This window comes from Leucoraja erinacea, chromosome 1 (assembly GCF_028641065.1).
Source record: "Leucoraja erinacea ecotype New England chromosome 1, Leri_hhj_1, whole genome shotgun sequence".
Classification (NCBI taxonomy): Eukaryota; Metazoa; Chordata; class Chondrichthyes; order Rajiformes; family Rajidae; genus Leucoraja; species Leucoraja erinaceus.
In genome coordinates this window covers 59,531,100-59,552,657 of record NC_073377.1, presented here as the reverse complement: position 1 = coordinate 59,552,657, position 21,558 = coordinate 59,531,100, and the positions used below count along the sequence as shown (strand labels likewise).

The following is a 21,558-nucleotide window of genomic DNA, read 5'->3' as shown; positions in this document are numbered from 1 at the left end:
TCAAGTGTTGATTTAAATATTTCTTAAAAGTTGTTAGACTCATGCAGTACTTTCCAGAACCCAACAACCTCTCTGCAGGTGAAATAAATATTTATTTCCCTTACCTTAATGTGTCCTCTAGTTTTTGACACCGGTGTTACAAGAAAAACTTTCCTACTATCTTCCCTGTCTATATTATTCATTATTTTGTACATCTCTATATGGTAGGTACCCTCTTAGTCAATGCTTTACAAAGCTGAACCATAACCTCTCAGCTCTTTTATTCTGTTCTAGCTATTGAAAGCTCACCTATGGATGAGCTATGTCCCAGCTAAAAAAATGCCGCCTTCAACACCTTATAGAAACAGAAAAATAGGTGCAGGAGTAGGCCATTCGGCCCTTCAAGCCAGCAGTGCCATTCAATATGGTCATGGCTGATCATCTAAAGTTAGGACCCATTCTTGCTTTTCCCCATATCCCTTGATTCCTTTAGCCCTAAGAGCCAAATCTAACTCCCGCTTGAAAACTCTAACTCCCTCCTGACATTTCTATCTACAAAATCTTTGCCTTATCTACCTGTACTAACAACTTCAGACATCGTTGGACTTCTGCACATTTTGTCAATACTGCCGAGGGGCCCACATTTCATTGTATATTTCAGCAGCAATCAACAGCACTGCCAATTTTGGTATCTTCATTCATCCTCTCTAAGTTCATCATCTCACACTTTTTCGGATTAATTTCCATGTGCCAGTCCTCTGCCATGTTGCCAATTGATGAATATATTTCTATAACCTAAGACTATCCTCCCACAATCAACAGCACTGCCAATTTTGGTATCTTCAGTTTTTTGCATAATTTGCTTCTTTTGTATATTTTTAATTTGCCTCCAATTTGTGTCTTTTGCTTTTGGGCGATATAAATTTGCATTCCTTACAAATTATGCACATTGTTAATTGCTTTCAATTTTCTATTATTGTTTCGCTAATAACAATTCTGGCAGTGGGCTTTCACAATGACTTGTCTGCTGCATGTTCCTTGGTGAAAGTATGAGAATACTTGGGAATGCTCTGCTGATAGTTCAAACGTTCATACAGAATGGTGGAAAATCGACTTTCCTATCTATTAAATCTACATGTTATAGATAGGAAAGGTTTAGAGGGATATGAGCCAAATGTGGGCATATGGGACTAACTTAGATGGGGTACCTTGGTTCAAGGTTCAAGTTCAAGTGAGTTTATTGTCATGTGTCCCAGTATAGGACAATGAAATTCTTGCTTTGCTTCAGCACACAGAACATAGTAGGCATTTACTACAAAACAGATAATTGTGTCCATATACCATGATATGGCCGCGGAATATATACACACCGGGGAATCCAAACCAAACCCGGTGTGCGATCGCAAAGTGCAAATAACAGCAAAATGGGCTATGACTTTGACATAGTAATCAGAAGTTTTTTGTCACAGAGCCATGGATGTTTATGTTAAATGTAATTATGTTGTGTCTGGGGCTGTGTGGTTATGTAGTAGCTATTCGTTTGAACCTCCAGGGGTTGTGGCATTAAATTGACTTGACTCTGGCTCTCTGACTCTGACCTTTTACCTGAAGGTTGCAGGGAGATGAGTGTGTGGCCAGGATGGTGTGGGTCTTTGATGATACTGCCAGCCTTTTTGAGGCAGCGACTGCGATAAATCCCCTCGATGGAAGAAAGGTCCGAGCCGATGATGGACTGGGCAGTGTTTACTACTTTTTGTAGTCTTTTCCTCTCCAGGGCGCTCAAATTGCCGAACCAAGCCACGATGCAACCGGTCAGCATGCTCTACTGTGCACCTGTAGAAGTTAGAGAGAGTCTCCCTTGACAAACCGACTCTCCGTAATCTTCTCAGGAAGTAGAGGCGCTGATGAGCTTTCTTGATAATTGCATTAGTGTTCTCGGACCAGGAAAGATCTTCAGAGATGTGCACGCCCAGGAATTTGAAGCTCTTGACCCTTTCAACCATCGACCCGTTGAATTAAATGGGACTGTGGGTCCCCCTCCTACTCTTTCCAAAGTCCACAATCAGTTCCTTGGTTTTGCTGGTGTTGAGGGCCAGGTTATTGCGCTGGAACCATATGGACAGTTGCTCGATCTCTGCTATACTCTGACTCATCCCTATCAGTGATACGCCCCACAACAGTGGTGTCGTCAGCGAACTTGATGATGGAGTTCACACTGTGATTGGCTACGCAGTCATGGGTATAGAGTGAGTACAGCAGGGGGCTGAGCACGCAGCCTTGAGGTGCTCCCGTGCTGATTGTTATCGAGGCTGACACATTTCTACCAATACGAACTGACTGGGGTATGTGAATGAGGAAGTCAAGGATCCAGTTGCAGAGGGATGCGCAGAGACCCAGTTCTGCGAGTTTGGTAACCAGCTTGGAGGGGATGATTGTGTTAAATGCCGAGCTATAATCGATGAATAACAGCCTGACATATGAGTTTTTATTGTCCAAGTGGTCCAGAGCAGAGTGGAGGGCCAGCGAGATCACATCCACCATTGATCTGTTGTGGCGGCAAGTGAACTGCAGTGGGTTCAGGTTTTTGTCAAGGTAGGAGTTGATTTGCTCCATGATCAACCTCTCAAAGCACTTCATCACCACCGGCGTTAGTGCCACTGGTCGATAGTCATTGAGGCACGTCACCTTACTCTTCTTGGGCACTGGTATAATTGATGCCCTTTTAAAGCAGGTGGGAACCTCAGACCTCAGAAGTGAGAAGTTGAAAATGTCCGTAAAAACTCCAGCTAGTTGGTATGAACAAGTTGGGTTGAAGGACCTGTTGCCATGTTATACGGTTCCATGACTCTATATTTGGACACATGTCCAAGTTGGCCCATCCTCTCTTGCATCTAGTTGAGGTGCCGAAACACGACTGCCATTAGCTGTAACAAAGAATTAGTCATCCAAATGTTGCAGTGTGATGATCACACTTCCATTACCAATATTAGATGATTCATGTGGCAAGCAGTGTGTCAGCAATAAGAATTTGATTTCATAAACAACATTCAACTATGCACTCACAGTCTGATAGTAAAATTGCTCATTTTGCATCCTGGAATTGTGATCTGTGAGAAAAAAAAGATTATCGCAGTGGTAACTGAAGGAATTTATTCACACTGAAGATAATTGCTCATGCTACCTTGTCAAGATTCACAGTTAAATTTGTTCACGAGTAATCAAGATTCAAGAGTGTTTTATTGTCATGTGTCTCAGATAGGACAATGAAATTGTTACTTGCAGCAGCACAACAGAATATGTAAACATAGTACACTGTAAGCAATACAATAAAAGTAGTCTCTTCTAACCCATCATTCACAGAATCAAGCCAACACCATAGCATGAAGCATATGATAATCCGAAGGCCCATCACAGTAAATCAACAGAAATTCACAACTCAAATTGTTGGTACATTGAGATTAAAGATCAGCCACGATCTCATTGAATGGCGGAGTACACTGAGTGAGCAAATGGACAATGCACGATTACATTTTTAAACATCAACTCATTCTCAGCAATTAAGCATTGAGTTATGACAGTATTTGTAGTCCTGTGGCCCTAATTAGAAAATGCTCTGAATATTTTACATGCATATGCAGAAAGCCATAACATATAAATATTACATGTTTTTATGGTCCTATTTCTCACATTTCCTTACAACGTAAAATGAGGCTATTCTAGTCTATGCCAACTCACGTTTCATTTCTATTCAACCTACAAAAAAAATTGCAGGAAGAACTCAGCAAACCAGTCAGCATCTGTGGAGGGAAATAGACAGGTGACAGTTCAGGTTGTGACTGATTCGAGGTCTGATATTTCGATTTGTTGTTGGTCGTTTCCAGCATCTGCAGTAAATGTGCAATTCCTATACCTGCTTATTACCCTGCAGCCCATTGCCTCTCACCAACTCCAATCTGAATTATAGCAGAAATAATTTACAGAGGCCAATTAACCACCCAACCAACCATGATCTTGTTAAAATGACCCTGAACGAGTCAAAGATACACAAAGGTACACAAAAAAGCTGGAGAAACTCAGCGGGTGCAGCAGCATCTATGGAGCGAAGGAAATAGGCAACGTCATGCCATGCCTACCCTGAACGAGTCAATGTGGCTCCTAATTTTTAAAACAGATATATATATACATACAATTCTTCTTTCTTATGCTCTTTAATAATTTCGGGATTGATTATTCGTTTGCTTGAATTCTTTCAAAAAGATTTTACTGCTGAGGCTTCCAAGGCTTCGCAAAAAAACAAAAAAGGGTAGGGAATGGTGGGTCGGCTGATCAATGTGGTGTCTGCGCTACAGTCCATGTGATGCCCGGCCGGCCGCGGCGTGCCGGCGCTCTGCAGTGTGACGGTGCCGGGGCCGGCGCTCAGTCGCGGGGAGACCGAGTGCTCAGCGGACGAGCCGCCGCCACCACCACCACCACCAGCAGCAGCACCAGCACCAGCAGCAGCACCAGCGCCGCGAAATTGGAGAGAAACTGCGCCCGCCCGCCCGGAGAAGATGGCGCCGTCGCGGTCCCGCACCCTGAAGAGGTGCCAGCGGGTCTTGTACTGGGTGCCCGTCCTCTTCATCGGGCTCATCGCCTGCTGGTCCTACTACGCCTATGTCGTCCAGCTGTGCGTGGGTAAGGCAGGAGGAACAGAGCAGAGCAGAGCAGAGCTCGCCGCGTCCCGCCGCTCTGCAACGATGCCCCTTGTCAAACCTCCAGCCCGGCTGCAGCAGCAACCGACCCGCTCCCACATCTCGCCCGCCCCTCATCCCATCCCATCCCATCCCCTGCCCACAGCCTCGCCCGCCCCTCAGCCCCACTCCCTCCCTACCCCTCTCATTCCTCATCCTCCCAGGGTCTCTCTCCCCGTCCCCCTCGATCCCCATTCTCCCAGTCTCTCTTCCCTCATTCCCCATCCTCCCAGAGTCTCTCCCACCTCCATGTCCCTCCCGACCTCCCACTCTCACTGGTGTAACTCTCGCTCCTGCTGCACCCGCTGAGTTTCTCCAGCTTTTTTGTGTAACCTTCTCTCCCCCTCCATGTCCCTCCCGACCGCCCCACTCTCCTTGGTGTAACTGCTCGCTCCTCATTTCTCCGGCCCTGCCGCTTTTTTCTCCCAAACCCCCCCCTCCTCTTTCCCCTTCCCTCTCTCCCCACCCCCGCCCATGCCCGGGTCTCATCCTCCCCTCTCTCCCCATTCACACTCCAGCCGCTACCTTTCTCCATCCCCCCCCCTCTCCCCCTCCCCACTCTCCCCATCCACCCTCTCCCCCCTCCCCCTGCACCGCTGCCCCCTCCCCCATCCCCCCTCTCCCCCTCTCTCCCATCCCCCACTCTCCCCCTCCCCACTCTCCACATCCACTCTCCCACTCTCCCCTCCCCCTCCCCACCCCCCTCTCCCACTCCCCCAAACTCTCCCTCCTTCACTCTCCCCCTCCCCACTCTTCCCATCCCACTCCCTCCCCACTCTCCCCATCCACACGCTCCCCACTCTCCCTCCCCTCACTCTCCCCACTCTACCCATCCTCACTCTCCCCACTCTCCCCTCCCCACTCTCCCCGAGCTCCGCAGACCCCCTCACCCCCACTCCCCTTGACCCCCAGCCCCGCTCCCCCGAGCTCCTCCCGCCCCCACGGTTCATCTCAGCCCCTCCTGCTCCGCTGTGTGGTGTTTGTAAACAGTCGGCGGGTCTTCTCATCACCATTTGATGTGGTTGCGGCTGCCGATCCCATGCCCACTGCAAAGGTGTTCAATTTACATTCGGATCCGTGTGGAGATAAAGCAGGACGTCTTATCCTGGTTAATGGCACAAGAATCGCATATAAAGAACGTGTCTTTCCTGGTGTAATTGGATAATTCCTGGCACTTGGGGAAATCGATTATCGGGTTATTTTTTCCTGATTTTCCATAATCGTGTGACCTAGTTGTAATATAGTTTAGGCGGGTAATTACAGATACAGTACAACTTCCATATTGACATTTGTTTATAACCAAATTAAATTTCAGCCGATACCATATTTCACCTACGCAATAAAGCACGTTAGAGCTTTAATCTAAAGGGATTATTATGCAAAACTATTTTGCCAATCTCAGTGATAGTTGAGATTCTCCTAATGCCACATGACAATATTCGTAACAGAACATCGTTTTAATTTGGAAAGTTTATCTCAAAATAATCAGGTTGCAATGACGTACAAAATATGTGGCTGTGTAAAGAACAATAAACTGCATTTGTAGTGTCTCAGATTCCTGAGCTGAATCTAAATGCTAATCACGTTGTGTGTCTGCCAAGATACATACTAACAGATCTTTGTAGAAAATACATACTTTGTGGCATATAGGTTTCACACACAGTTCAGAAAGGTGTACAAAAATGTACACTCATTGTAACAAAGTTCTGAAATTAATTAAACAGTATTCTTTATTTGGGGGGAAAAAAACTGTTTCATGATCATCGGTAAGATACAACGTTCCTTTCGTGCATATAATGCATACAAAAGTTAAATGTGTTGATAAGTACCGATATGTTTGTTTTGCTCTGAGGATTCTTAGAGAAATAAAACATACTGTTGCGAATCTGTAAAACATTTAAGAACTACATGAGATGCTGCCTATCCCGCTGAGTTACTCCAGCATTTTGTGTCTATCTTCGATTTAAACCAGCATCTACAGTTCTTTCCTACACATAAGAAACACACACATGTATTAGCTTGAGTGCAGTTGCAAGCCTAGTATTATTCTGGATACTAATAGTTCTCTTTATTTTCAGCATTTAAAATATTTTGTTTGTTTCAAATATGGCATACATCTCAGTTTTGGAGGAATTAATTCATGCCAGTTTGATTTTTTAAAATTTAATTTAGCTATTTGGTGAAAAGCTGCAAATAACCAATTCTAGGAATAAATCGTTTGAATAGTGTATGTTTGTGTACCTGTGCACGTTCCAGAAGTAAAGTGTTTGATCCAGAAACCTTATTTCTGGATGTTTTTATGTTATATGAAGGCAAGGACGTGTTTGTGTAGTGTACTGTTGCAATGCCCTGTTTGTGCCATTAGTTTCAGTTGAGATACTACATTGTAGCAACACATTGTGGTTGAACTGACCACTGCAGAAACGCAGCAAGCCTCTGCATTCAGCTATTCCTTTTCCAGCTTATCTCAAAATGCACCCGTCTTGAAACTGAACATTTAATATTTTACTGGCACTAAGCTAATATTTTTTTAATCATATGACTACAAATAAAGCCTTATTTAGTGCTTATTTATTACCACATGAAATCTCATGATGTCCTGGTGCTGTGTTGTGAACATTGCAACCAGTTTGTATGCAGGGAGGTTTAATATTCAGCACAATGTTGCACAACAGTTGGTGTTGGTTGTAGGATAAATATTAGCCGGGGTGTATTGGCCAGGAAAACTCCCCAGTTCATTTTTCAACAATGTCACTGGATATTTTACATCTGCCTGAGAGAGCAGACCTTTATGGCCTTCATAACAAGAGGATTTCAGTATAGGAGTAGAGAGGTTCTTCTGCAGTTGTATAGGGCTCTGGTAAGACCACCTCTGGAGTATTGTGTACAGTTTTGGTCTCCTAATTTGAGGAAGAACATCTTTGTGTTGAGGCAGTGCAGCGCAGGTTCATGAGATTGATCCCTGGGATGGCGGGACTGTCATATGAAAGATTGAAAAGACTAGGCTTATATTGACTGGAGTTTAGAAGGATGAGGGGAAATCTTATAGAAACATATAAAATTATAAAAGGACTGGACAAGCTAGATGCAGGAAAAATGTTCCCAATGTTGGGCGAGTCCAGAACCAGGGGCCACAGTCTTAGAATAAAGGGGACGTCATTTAAGACTGAGATGAGAAAAAACATTTTCACCCAGAGAGTTGTGAATTTGTGGAATTCCCTGCCACAGAGGGCAGTGGAGGCCAAATCACTGGATGGATTTAAGAGAGAGTTCGATAGAGCTCTAGGGGCTAGTGGAATCAAGGGGTATGGGGAGAAGGCGGGCACGGATTATGGATTGGGGACGATCAGCCATGATCGCAATGAATGGCGGTGCTGGCTAGAAGGGCCGAATGGCCTCCTCCTGCACCTATTTTCCATGTTTCTATGTTTAATGCATGATCTAAAAAATGGCATCTTACATAACAGTAGACCATCAGTGTTGCACCAATATGTTAGCCTAGATTATGTGACATAGCTATAACCAAACAGTGTTGCTAACTTGCTTTTGGCAGAGGAATATTATTTATGCTTCGCATGCATTAAGTTGTATGCAAGGATCACAGAAGATAAAAATGTGCCTACTGTTGTAGTGCCTTTGTTACCTAGTACCTGAGGGGCAAGTGTTCAAAACAGAAAATTACTGAATGAAAAATACAACTTTTATAATGCCAAAACATTGGGTTGTTGAAATTAAAGCGTTGTCTTAAAATTAATAAATATTTAGGACAGGACATGCATGAAATTCTGTTAATAACTAACATTGTCCATTACTTCTGGGTCAAACCACCAATTGATTTCTAGCAGAATACTGGCACGCTTGAGTATCTGCCTTGAGTTACAGCAAAACTAGATGATAAAAAGGCTTCACAGATTGCAATCTACACATATGGCAGGAGACTCTGGAGAATAATTAGCATGGTTGTTAGTTCCAGCTGGTATCAAAAAATTATCCTTGCAAGTGTGTTATATCTTGGTAGTTTACAAGTAAATCTTTACTGCAAATAATTTAGTTTTTAGTGGTTCATCTACAACTTTGCTTCAGATATTCAGGGGCTGTTGATATTGTGAAACATAGTCACAGCTCAATGTTCACAAATTCAGGCAATTGTATGTATGTGGATACAATAATAGTATGTTGGAAGTACTCTAGTCAAGCAGCATCTGTGGAGAAGGAAGGTATAAATCATTGCAGGTGGACAAAAGTGCTGGTGAAACTCAGCGGGTGAGGCAGCATCTATGGAACAAAGGAAATGGGCAAAGTTTCGGGCCAAAACCTTTTTGCTTTTACCGATGGCTTTGGATCAACTCTCTGCATCAGGACTGAGTGGCAATAGGAAAGATTGCCAGTACGTAGCAGGTGGATGGGATAGTGACAGGTGAAACCACGTAGGGAGGGTATCATGAAATCAGGTAGGGAGGGTATGATGGCACCAGGTAGGGAGGTTATGATAGAACTAGGTAGAGGGGTATGATGGAACTATGTAGAGGGGAGGTATGATGGAACCAGTTAGGGGGTTATAATGGAACCAGCTGGGAGCAAGAGTTGGAACAAGGGCTTGCAGGTGATAGGTGGAGCCAAATGGGGAAGGGTGTTTGGGTAGATGGAACTAGGTGGGTTATCCAACAATTGGAACCAGGTTATCCAATAATTTTACTATTCCAAAATTCTCCTTACCTTCACCCTACTTGCAAGGTCAATGATGTATATGAAGAATTTGCCATTCACTGTCAGCCTTTCCGATTAAAATTTCTAAATATACCCAAATGTATTCATTATGGAGGAAACACATGTATCTGGATTCCACCGGTATATATATTGCTTTACCAATTGGTTCCATCTGCTTTCTCAGCTGTAAATGATTTAAAAAGTTATTTAATAATCATTTACATTTCTGTACCGGCATTTCTATTTTAATTTCATGATGAATCATTATGCACAGGAAATTATTTGTTAAAGTGAAGGAAGTCATTCTGTTGTTTGGCAGGATGATAGTCGTAAAGTATACAGTCTATTTTTCTTGTTATTTTGTAAATACAGCTACATGTTAAGCTTGCCTTACAGTGATGGAGATTTGATCTAGCGTAGATCTCCCTCGAATACATGGATGTAAAATGGAGCATTTACTTGTTGCTGTGGTTACAACCAATTCCGATTTTAACTGTATTGCTGAGACTTTTAATATCTGTTCACTTAGTGAGGAAGCAATTTTTTACCCATTTTGCATGAAATAAATTCTGTGCAATATGTCATGAAATATCTGTCATACCGTTACCATTGTTTCAACCTCAGTAAATCCTTGCAGTTTGATGCCAGTATAAACCTGATCTTTAGACTCTAAAATATAATTTGAAGGTGTATGGTATATCCACACTCTTGAGGGTGAATTTTCTGTGGCAAAATGGTTGCTGGTTGGTAAAAGTACTTTTAGTCTATCTGGTTATCTATTTAAATTTTAGTAATTCAATTTGTCTCTTTACACACTCATTTAGCAATGCTAAGCTAATCTAGTGAACACATTAAAAAAATATATTAATGCACGTTTGTTCGGCAATAAAAGATTCAAGAACAATGTGGTCTTAAGTATGCGAGTATGAGGATAGTTCCTCTCCTAGCTATTTGTTTTACTGGCTTTATGATTCATGGCTTGTTACCAGACTCAATGTTGTCTGTCCTGTTAGTGACGGTCATTAAGGACAAAGCTGGTAAAGTAGGCAGCCTAAATAATTACAGGCCCATAGCTTTAGCCAGCATATTGTCAAAAGTCTTAGAAAGAGTTCTGCTGGATAGAATAAATGAGTTTGTTAACTCCACAGATAACCAGTTTGGCTTTAAAGCTAAACATGGCACTGACTTATGCATATATGCCCTAAAGGAGATTGTAAACAAATATAGAGGCAAAAACTCTTCAATCCTTGTGTGCTTTATTGATGCTTCCAAAGCCTTTGACCGTGTTAATCACAGAAAGCTGTTTGGTAAAATGAGTCAAAGAGGGGTGCCTGAATACATTGTTAGAATTCTGACCTACTGGTATGCCCACCACTCAGCCCCATTTGGGGTTAGCAATGGTGTTAGACAAGAGGGAATTTTGTCCCCAGTCCTTTTTAATCTATATATTGATGATCTGCCTAAACAGTTTAAAGCCTGTAACACTGGGTGCGTGATTGGTAATATTTTAGTGAACCATATTATGTATGCAGATGATCTTGTGGTCTTTAGTCCATCTAGCGCTGGTCTCCAGCAGCTCCTTACTATTTGTTCCATGTATGGTGTGGAACATGACATTAAATATAATGCTAGTAAGAGTGCTGTTATAGTCTGTAGAACCAAAGAGGATAAATGCCTAAAATATCCTGTTTTTAAATTGTCTGACAACAATCTTAGTGTCTGTAATAAGATAAAATATTTAGGGCATATTATTACAGAACAAATGACAGATGATGAGGATATTTATAGGCAACGACGCATGCTGTATGTACAGGTGAATATTCTCTTGCGTAAATTTGGTGCGTGTGCAGATGTGGTGAAGATGTCGCTATTTAGAGCATACTGCACACCATTCTACGCTGCGCACCTGTGGTCGAACTATTTAAAGACAAGTATGCAGAAACTAAAGGTGGCATATAACGATGCCATGAGAACACTGCTAAGGCAACCTAGATGGTGTGGTGCCAGTAATATGTTTGTGGCTGCAGGAGTCAGTACTTTAGAAGCTATCCTAAGACCCCACATGTATCAATTCTTTTGCAGGATAAATAACTCTAAAAATGTGCTTATTGTGGCCTTGACAAACATAAGGGTTAGCACTACACGCTACGAATCCCAGTTGTGGAGACACTGGTATCGTTGTCTCGTTGTAGGACATTGATCATCTTTTAATCTGGATTTTTAACTTAAGTATTGTGGGTTTTTGTTAAATATAAATTATGATGTTTTTATGTGATATACCATGATTTTACATATATTTATGATATTTGATATGCAATGCATTTTTAATGTAATGTTGCCCCTTGTCTGGACCTTGAGTCCGTAATAAAGTTTATTATTATTATTATTAAAGGAGCTGCAATGTAAATTTCCATTTCCAACACCATTTTGAACATAACTGTAAAATCTTTGTATGAAACAGCAACCTTCCTTCAGTAATATTCACCATTTTTTTGGGTTGGGCTTTCAGGTTTCTGGTGAAGAAGCAAAGATGAGAGTGTTTTTTTCCATTGTTGTATATCCTTAACATTGGCTGTTGCTATGGAGCTATCTGTGATCCAGGCACACTTTGTCAGCTAATGGGAGCATAAAGAAATGAGTTGCATGGATAACATGATTTTATATATATTTACCTATTTAATTGACATTTTTAATCATTGTTGACTTTTGACCTTGATTTAAAAAATTATTATTAAAGAGCTCTGAGGTCCAACATTTTGAACATAATATCGCTGAAACACAACCTTATTATAATATTCAAATGTTTCAAAAAGGCACATATTATTGTGATTAACAGCTATGGAGCTATCTGTGATCCAGGCACACTTTGTCAGCTAATGGGAGCATAAAGAAATGAGTTGCATGGAAACAGATACCTATCTTGACAAATCATTGTTGACTTTGTATTTAAAAGAAAGGTCTGAGGTCCAACAAATACGCTCACACAATATTATAGAAAATGTTTAAAAAGGCACATATTAAGTGATTAGATATTGTTCCAAATGTTAAAGCTTTTTCTATAATATTTTCAGCTTGCAGCCTCCCCCTCTATCACATAATCATTTTAATTTGTGTGGATTTTGTCATGCATGTACCTAGGAAGGTAAATTGTGTAAATTGGCCATTCCTTGCAAGGTGGTGTTGTTGTATTCTTACAACTGTACTGGTTGTTGGTTAGGCCACACTTAGTATATACTGTACAGCAATGGTCAAGTCAAGTCAAGTTTATTTGTCACATACACATACGAGATGTGCAGTGAAATGAAAGTGGCAATGCTCGCGGACTTTTGTGCAAAAGACAAACAACCAAACAACCAAACAAATTATAAACACAATCATAACACACATATTCTTTTACATAATAAATAATGGAAGGAAAATCGTTCAGTAGAGTTAGTCCCTGGTGAGATAGGCGTTTACAGTCCGAATGGCCTCCTTATATATTATTCTTGGAGGCAGTCCAGAAGAGATTCACTGGCCTAATTACTGCAAGCAGGGTTGTCCTGTCACAAACAGCTTTCAAAAAAAAAGCTAGACCTGTATTTTTTAGTTCAGAAGAACGAGAGATGATCTTACTGAAATATATAAGATCGTAAGGGCCCATGATAGGTAGATGCAGAGGGAGGCTTCAATAAGCGGAAACAGTAAACAAAATACAAGGCGCAATTACTGCTAATTTTTGGTACCACATTATATATTGTGATGATCCCTGTGGCGTTTGTCAAAATGGACTAATCTGGATGAATGCGTACAGAAACATACTGAGCATGCAGTGGACGTCAGAATCATTGGATGCTGATGTGGCACCTGATCCTCAAAACAAGGAATTTAAATGCACATATCACACAATACAAGTCACGCACAGAAAATGTCCCCAGTCTGATTGCTAGGAATCAACCATCTTCTCCCCAAACACATACACTTACAAAACGTAATGGATTCAATAAATACTTGCATAAATGAGAAGAGCTGGTTATGTTTTGAGGGACTCTGGAATTGAACCACATGGTCCGTTTAGTTTATTGTCACGTGTACTGAGGTACAGTGAGAAGCATTTTGTTGTGTGCTACCCAGTCAGCAGAAAGACAATACATGATTCCAATCAATCCATTTACAGAGCAAAGATACATGATAACGGAATAACTTTTAGCGCAAGGTAAAGCCAGCAAAATCCTGTCATTGGTTAAGGCTTTGTTCCTGCTGGGTAGTGAGTGTTCCCATTCAGCCTCCAGCAGAATGTGGGGAGAGCACCTGAAGGCAATGCCTCCTTCTGAGCAGCAGGGGAAAAGGCGCTGGTTTGGAAGGCCCATCATCCAAGACTTTTCCAGATGAAATCATTCTCCAGAAGTGAAAGGTACAATGTAACCAGAGGCTGGACGTTCTCTAATAAAATACACCACTGAGCCATGGAGCGCAGATGCATGGCTCCAGCCAAATACCCACATGCTGGCTGCTTTGTCTATAGGTGTGAGTGTCACAGTAGCCTTCAATCTGGCCTCCAAATCGTTCCGAGTGCCACCTACTATATGTCTCACTGTTTGTAGCTGTCTCCTGGGTTCCTGATGTGATTAAGTATTTCTCTTTAGTTCAGATTCAGATTCAGATTTAGATTCAATTTTAATTGTCAGTGTCAGTGTACATTACAGATAAAGCGAAATGCATTTAGTATCTCCCTCTGTAGAGCGACATAGCAAACGATTTTGAATTAAAAAAAAAAAATATTAAGTGTCCGTGGGGGGGGGTGATTGGCAGTCACCGAGGTACGTTGTTTAGTAGATTGACAGCGGCCGGAAAGAAGCTGTTCCTCGACCTGCTGGTTTGGCAACGGAGAGACCTGTAGCGCCTCCCGGATGGTAGGAGGGTAAACAGTGCATAGTTTAGTTTAGTTTAGTTTATTATTATTATTGTCATGTGTACTGAGGTACAGTGTAAAGCTTTTTTTTTAAAAGAAAGTTGATATATGGCATTGATATAGAACGTTGCAAGTGATGTAGATTGTTTTCTTTCGCACCGTGGCTCACCAATGGAGCTGCTGCCCCATGCTTCCAGGGAAGGAGCTTCAGTACGCTCCTCAGGTGTTGTGAATTTGCATGTTCTATGTGATTTCCCATCAAGTCTACTCCGCCATTCAATCATGGCTGATCTATCTCTCCATCCTAACCCCATTCTCCTGCCTTCTCCCCATAACCTCTGACACCCATACTAATCAAGAAACAAAATATCTCTGCCTTGAATATATCCATTGACAGTCTCCACAGCCTTCTGTGGCAAATAATTCCACAGATTCACCACCCTCTGATTAAAGAAATTCCTCCTCATCTCCTTCCTAAAAGAAAGTCCTTTAATACTGAGGCTATGACCTAGACTTTCCCTCTAGTGGAAACATCCTCTTCACATCCTCTCTATCCAAGCCTTTCACTATTCTGCTCTGGGTGCTTCCTCCTCCCACATCCCTAAGGCATAGGTTATCTGTTTAATTATCCACTGTAATTTGTCCTTATTGTGCGTGGTAGAATCTGAGGAGAATTGAAAAGAATGTGGGAGAATAAAATAGGATTAATTGTGGGATTTCTATAAGTGGACGGTTGATGATGTGTGGACTCGGAAGGTCAAGGGGCCTGTTTCTGTGCCGTAAGAGGTACAGTTGTGACTTTCATCAAGGTAATTTGATTGCACTGGCTTCTGATTTAACTCACCATTCTTGTGCACAAAATAATGTTTTGGCACCATTTAAATGCTATGTATTTTGCAAGTTGTGCTAATGAAGTTCTGGTGGGTGTAGTCAATATGGCACAGCAACTTCACACCATGGTTCCAGTGTACCCATTCCAACAATGAATTACAGGGCCTCACCATCGAGACATGAAATATTATGATTGTAGATAGAAAAAAAAAAATAAGGATACAGAGAATATCCTTATTTATTAATAACAATCACCAAGAGAGTGAATTATCGATAACATCAAGGCGTTATGGAAAGCGCTTGCATTTTAAATTTCATTTGAGGAATTTTCTATTATTAACTGCAGCTTAGATTGACTTTGGAAGTTAAATTAAGGTTTAGGTGATTATAGACACAAAATGCTGGACTACCTCAGCCGTACAGGCAGCATCTCTGGAGAGAAGGAATGGGTGACTTTTCGGGTAGAGAAAGGGTCTTGTCTCGAAAAGTCACCCATTCCTTCTCTCCAAAGATGCTGCCTGTTCTGCTGAGTCACTTCAGCATTTTGTGTCTATCTTTGGTGTAAACCAGCATCTGCAGTTCCCTCTTACACATTTAAGTGATTATTTCAGGATATTTCTGTTTATTGATTAATAGACTTAAAATTAAGCTGCAGAGCCTTCAAATGTTTATGCAATGTGGTAAATAAATTTGGATTTTTTTTAGATGCTTCTAAACATAGAAATCTTAAATGTCGTTTTAGTTAAATGTGACCCTTTAAAGGTTGCATGAATGTGCATGAAACATCAATAAGAGGCTTATTATGTTACATTGTGCCTGTTTAAATAGCAACTGGTCAATAGATCTGCCTAATGCTATTAGGTCTTGGAAATGTTGATGTACTTATTTTTATTTAGGTCTATGATGACTGGTTTATTGATTGAATTTGAATGATTCTTTTAGCACACCATTCATGAAGATAAAGTCTTATTGTGCACATTTGTATCAGGTTAGTTGCTTAATGATATCAATATAATTTGGAATGAAGACAAAAATGCTGGAGAAACTCAGCGGGTGAGACAGCATCCATGCAGCGAAGGAAATAGGCAACATTTCGGGTCAAAACCCTTCTTCAAATATAATTTGGAATCTGCACTGCAGGAGGGTAGCACGGTGGCGCAGCGGTAGAGTTGCTGCCTTACAACGCCAGAGACCCTGGTTTGATCCTGACTACGGGTGCTATCTGTACGGAGTTTGCACATTGTCCATGTGACCGCATGGATTTTCTTCGGTGCTCCAGTTTCCTCCCACATTCCAAAGACGGCAGGTTTGTGGGTTTATTGGCTTCTATAACAATTGCCCCTAGTGTGTACGATAGAATAATGTACAGGTGATTGCTGGTCAGCGTGGACTGGGTGTGTCAAAGGGCCTATTTGTATGATGTATCTCTAAACTAAACCAAATTAAAGAAATCTGGCAATGCACTTTGGAAATGTGGGTCTATGTTGCCTTTGATTTTCGAACAGGCTTAGCATCTTGGATTAAACCTCAAGATGAATTACATGCATATTTTTTAACATGTAACTTATTTATGTTGATCCAGGCCAGTTAAAATGCTCCCATTTTCATAATGGCTGAGTGGTACCCTTAGAGAGGGAGATATTGAATGTGAATGGTATGGAAGAATATAACGGTGATATTGGCATTTGGTTATTAAACCTTTCAGATTCAGATTCAATTTTAATTGTCATTGTCAGTGTACAGTACAGAGACAACGAAATGCATTACCTTAGGCCATAATGATTTGAGTTGGACGAATAGCCAGAGGAGGGGGTTAATTTAACTTCCAGCTTTAATACATTCAGGTAGTTCTGGATCTTTAACACACGTTATATGTTATTTTCTTTGCATTGCATACATATTAAGCTATAAACCAAATACTAATAAATGGGAATCGTAAAAATGGTCAGCATAGACAAGGGCGACTGAGGGGCCAGTTTTCTGCGCTGTGACGCATTGACTCATGGTAAAGTGTAGAAATGTTGTTGAAAACAATGATTTAGTTTCTTTCAAAAGTGTTTAATTGTCATATGCACTGGGACTGGAATAATGAAATTCTTATAGTAGCTTTCCTAACACATTAACAGAACAACAAATAAACAAAACTAATAATGCATAAATTATCAGTTATACTAGGTTATTTTCAGATCTCTACTCATTACGATACAAAGCAATTCTGACACAGAAAATATCTTTGATAAATGTTGCTAGCACCCAGGATAAATGGTTTTCAGTTGTAATTGACAACAGTCAACAATACTTCTTGCATTTCCATGCCTTGAAGCTTTTGGCATCAATGGTTGAACAACTGTGGGTAATTGACAGTGCGTGTGTATTAAAGCAGCAGTGTTCCAAATAAAATGTGAGGAGAAATAAAAACCTGCAAATACTGGAAACTTAAACAAAGCGGAACATTCTAAAATAGACATCATTATTTATATTTATGAAGCTATTTTCTATAAAGGTTAAAGGCAATAGTAGAATAATTGTCGTCACCAGTTTGAGATCGTGCCACCTCTATTGCAGAGCAATACAGTCACCTACCTTTTGACATCCATCAACATTACCATTGCTGAGTGGCTGCAGAGTGTACCATCTATAAAATGCACTGTGATCACTCACCTAAGCTACTCTGACAGCACCTTCCCAAGCAATGACCTGTAGCTATAAGAAGGACAAGGGCAGAAGTGTGGACACATGAAACTGCAGATGCTGGTTTACAAAAAAGCCACACAGTGCTGGAATAACTGCGGGTCAGACAGCATCTCAGTGGAGCATGGATTAGCGATGTTTTGGGTCAGGACCCTTACTCAATTTCATTGCAACTCCTCAGCAAATGAAGCAAGCCATGCTAGTATGCAGCAAAATTGAGATATCATTCAGGCATGGGCTGATAAGCGGTGAGCAACATTCTTGCCACAAAAGTACCAGAGAATGATTATCTTTTAGTGGGATTCTAACTACAAATCCCAGATATAGAATGGTGTTACCATTGCTGAATGGCTTCAGCATGTTCCATTTACATAGGGAACGGTTGAATGGGTGAAACAATAGCTGTAAATAGTAAGCCAGTCAGGCAGCTGTTGTAAAAAGAGAACAAGTCTACATTCTGCGTCGGTGATCTTTCTTGAGTACCGCTGTGTATATTGTAAATATTTTCTGTTTTCATGTTGGGTGTCCAGTATAGTGCATATTGTTTCATGATGGTTTTATGTTTTTGGTTTTAAATGTTAGTATTATTCTCTCTCGTGGTTTTGTAATCTAGTTTGCCTCTAACTTGTCATTCTTTTCTTCCCTGTCATTCCCTTGATTCATCCCAAAAGCTAAAAACGAATTGGTTAAACACATCATCTATTGATCCCTTAGTACTCCACAGTCCAGTTACTCTCACTGTGTCATCAGCAGCTTGTCCTTCCAACAACCTGTATCACAAATAATCTTTGAGGTGAAGGGAAATTATCTAATGATCAGAGAATGATAGGAGATGCTTCACCAAATGAGGGTCAAATAGCCAAGGAGTTGTAAATTTTATATATATATATATATATATTTCATGCTGCTTTGGCTTTGCTTAATTTATCTTTTGTTTTTCTTTTTAGTATCAATGAAAAATATTGGAGAAAAAGGTACGTTTTTAATTTAGAGTTGTTTATCAAATAAGATTCAATGACAATTAGAAAGCAACTCTAATATTAAGCTGAGACACATAGTAGGAATGGGGCGAATTCAAGTCACAGTTATTAGTTTGGAAACTCATTGTGTGAAAGAAAATAATTAAGACTTTCTCCCCATATCCCTTGACTCCGCTATCTTTAAGAGCCATATCTAGTTCTCTCTATGTAAATTTGTATTTATTTAACCTTCAGTTCAATTATATATTTTCACTGCTGGTATTGAAAACAAAATGTCATAAGGTCATAAGGAATAGGAGTAAAATTGGGCCATTCGGTCCATCGAGCCTATTCTGCCATTCAATCATGGCTGATCTATCTCTCCCTCCAAACCCCATTCCCCTGCCTTCTCCCCATCACCTCTGACACCTGTACTAATCAGGAATTTATCTATCTCTGCCTTAAAAATATCCACTGACGGCCCCCTTCTGTGGCAAAGAATTCCACAGATTCACCACCCTCTGACTAAAGACATTTCTGCTCATCTTGTTCATAAAAGTATGTCCTTCAATTCTGAGGCTTTGACCTCTAGTCCTAGACTCTCCCATCCTCAACACATCCACTCTATCCATGCCTTTCACTATTCTGTAGGTTTCAATGAGGTCCTCCCTCATTCTTCTAAACTCCAGCAAATACATGCCCAGTGCTGACTAATGCTCATCATAGGTTAACCTACTCATTCCTGGGATCATTCTTGTAAACCACCTCTGGACCCTCTCCAGAACCAGTGCATCCTTCCCCAGATATGGTGCCGATAATTGCTCACAATATTCCGAATGCGGCCATACCAGCACCTTTTGAGACCCTCAATATTACATCCCTGTTTTTATATACAAGCCCTCTTGGAAAAAAATGCTAGCATTAAGTTTGCTTTTTTACTACCAATTCGACTTGCAGATTAACTTTTTAGGAATGCTGCTCCATCACCTCCTAGTCCCTTTGCACCTCCGATTTCTGGACTCTCATCCCATTGAGAAAATAGTCTACATCTTTATTCCTACTACCAAAATGCATACACTTTGCTACACTATATTCCATCGGCCACTTCCCTGCCCACTCTCCCAACCTGTCCAAGTCCTTCTGCAGAGATCCTGCTTCCTCTACACTACCTGCCATTCCACCTATGTTTGTATCATTCGCAAACTTTGCCACAAAGCCTTCCCCTGGCCCAAATCAGTGTATGCAACGTGAAGAATAGCAGCCCCACAGTGACCCCTCTGGAACTCCGCTAGTCACTGGCAGCCAACCAGAAAAAGCCCCCTTTATTGCCACTTTTTGTCCAGCCATCCAGCCAACCATCCATCCAGTATCTGCCCTTTGATACCGTGGGCTCTCATCTTCTTTAGCAGCATCACGTGTGGCACCTTATCAAAGGCTTTCTGAAAATCAAAGTAAACAACATCTACTGACTTTCCTTTGTCTGTCCTGCTATTTCTTCAAAGAATTCCAGCAAAGTTGTCAAGCAAGACCACCCCTTCACAAAGCCGTGCTGACTTCAGCCTATTTCTTCTATGTGAACTTCTAAGTACTCCATAACCTCATCCTTTATAATGGACTCTAAAATCTTACCAACCACTGAAGTCAGACTAACCGGCTTATAGTTCCCACTGTTTGTGCAGCGGGATAATATTGGCAATTTTCCATTCATCTGGGACCACTCCTGACTCTAGTGATTCATGAAATATCACAATCAATGCCTCCACAATCTCTAAAGCCACCTATTTCAGAACCCTAGGGTGCAGTCCATCCATCCCAGGTGACTTATTCACCTTCAGCTTCCCAAACATCTTCTCCCTGGCAATAGACACCACACTAACTTCCACCCTCTGACTCTCTTGAATTTCAGGCACATTGCTGGTGTCTTCCACTGTGCAGACTGATGCAAAAAAAAAGTTATACTATTCCTCTGCCATTTATTTATTGTTGTTAATTGTTTATTTAAATATTGTTATTATAATGCATTGGTGTGCCAGATTTAATCTTAAATCAAATTTGCCCAGTTGATTTCATAATAATATAAAGTTGAAGGACTGGCTCATTCATGCACAAGAATGAATATGATTCTTTCTGTGATCTCCTTTCTTCCAGTTGTCTGTCTAGTATTCTACCATCTGCTTTTCATCATGTTTGTGTGGTCATACTGGAAAACCATCTTTACAAAACCAATGAATCCGACTAAAGAGGTAAGCATGAAGGCAGAATAATTTTTGTTTGAAAAGGTTTGTACATAGGTTTTGTCAATTAATCTTTCCATTTTATGAACTGTTTACATAATAAAAAGGTGCACATTTTGGTATTTTGGTGTGTTTCAATGATGGAACTATTCTCGATTGTTGCTCTAATTCCATCAGTGTTCCAGATAGTACCCTTGGCAGCGATTTTTTTTCAGGAATTAGCTCCATATTACACTAATGCACTAATGCAGCTAATTAGTGTAAACTAGGAATTGGACCGGTGGCTTCCAGGGAGTGCCAAACGGAAGAGTACTTTTCTGTGCAATGGTGTCAAGGATTCTGTGAGCCAGGTCATCTTTTCTAATATTTGGTATGAGGTGACTCAGCCAGAGATGCAAAACCCAACTCAAGGATTTCCCATCTCTTGTATGTTATCAAAAGATAAGATTTAAAGACAAAAAACATTCCTTCCGAAGTGAGCCATAGTAGTGAAGTGCATGGATGAAAACAAGAGACTGTTTTTGAAACGAGAACCT

At 41.0% G+C, this 21,558-nt stretch overlaps 1 protein-coding gene across 1 annotated transcript in view; it reads left to right on the top strand.

Annotated features, from left to right (window-relative positions):
- The first annotated feature begins 2,807 nt into the window (after positions 1-2,807).
- The window catches only part of LOC129697172 (palmitoyltransferase ZDHHC2-like), a 73,158-nt gene continuing 54,407 nt past the window's right edge, over positions 2,808-21,558 (top strand). The window contains 3 exon segments of the mRNA XM_055635481.1: positions 2,808-4,653; positions 18,777-18,803; positions 20,937-21,031. Coding sequence (XP_055491456.1) covers positions 4,530-4,653; positions 18,777-18,803; positions 20,937-21,031 — 246 coding nt within the window. The 5' untranslated portion in view covers positions 2,808-4,529.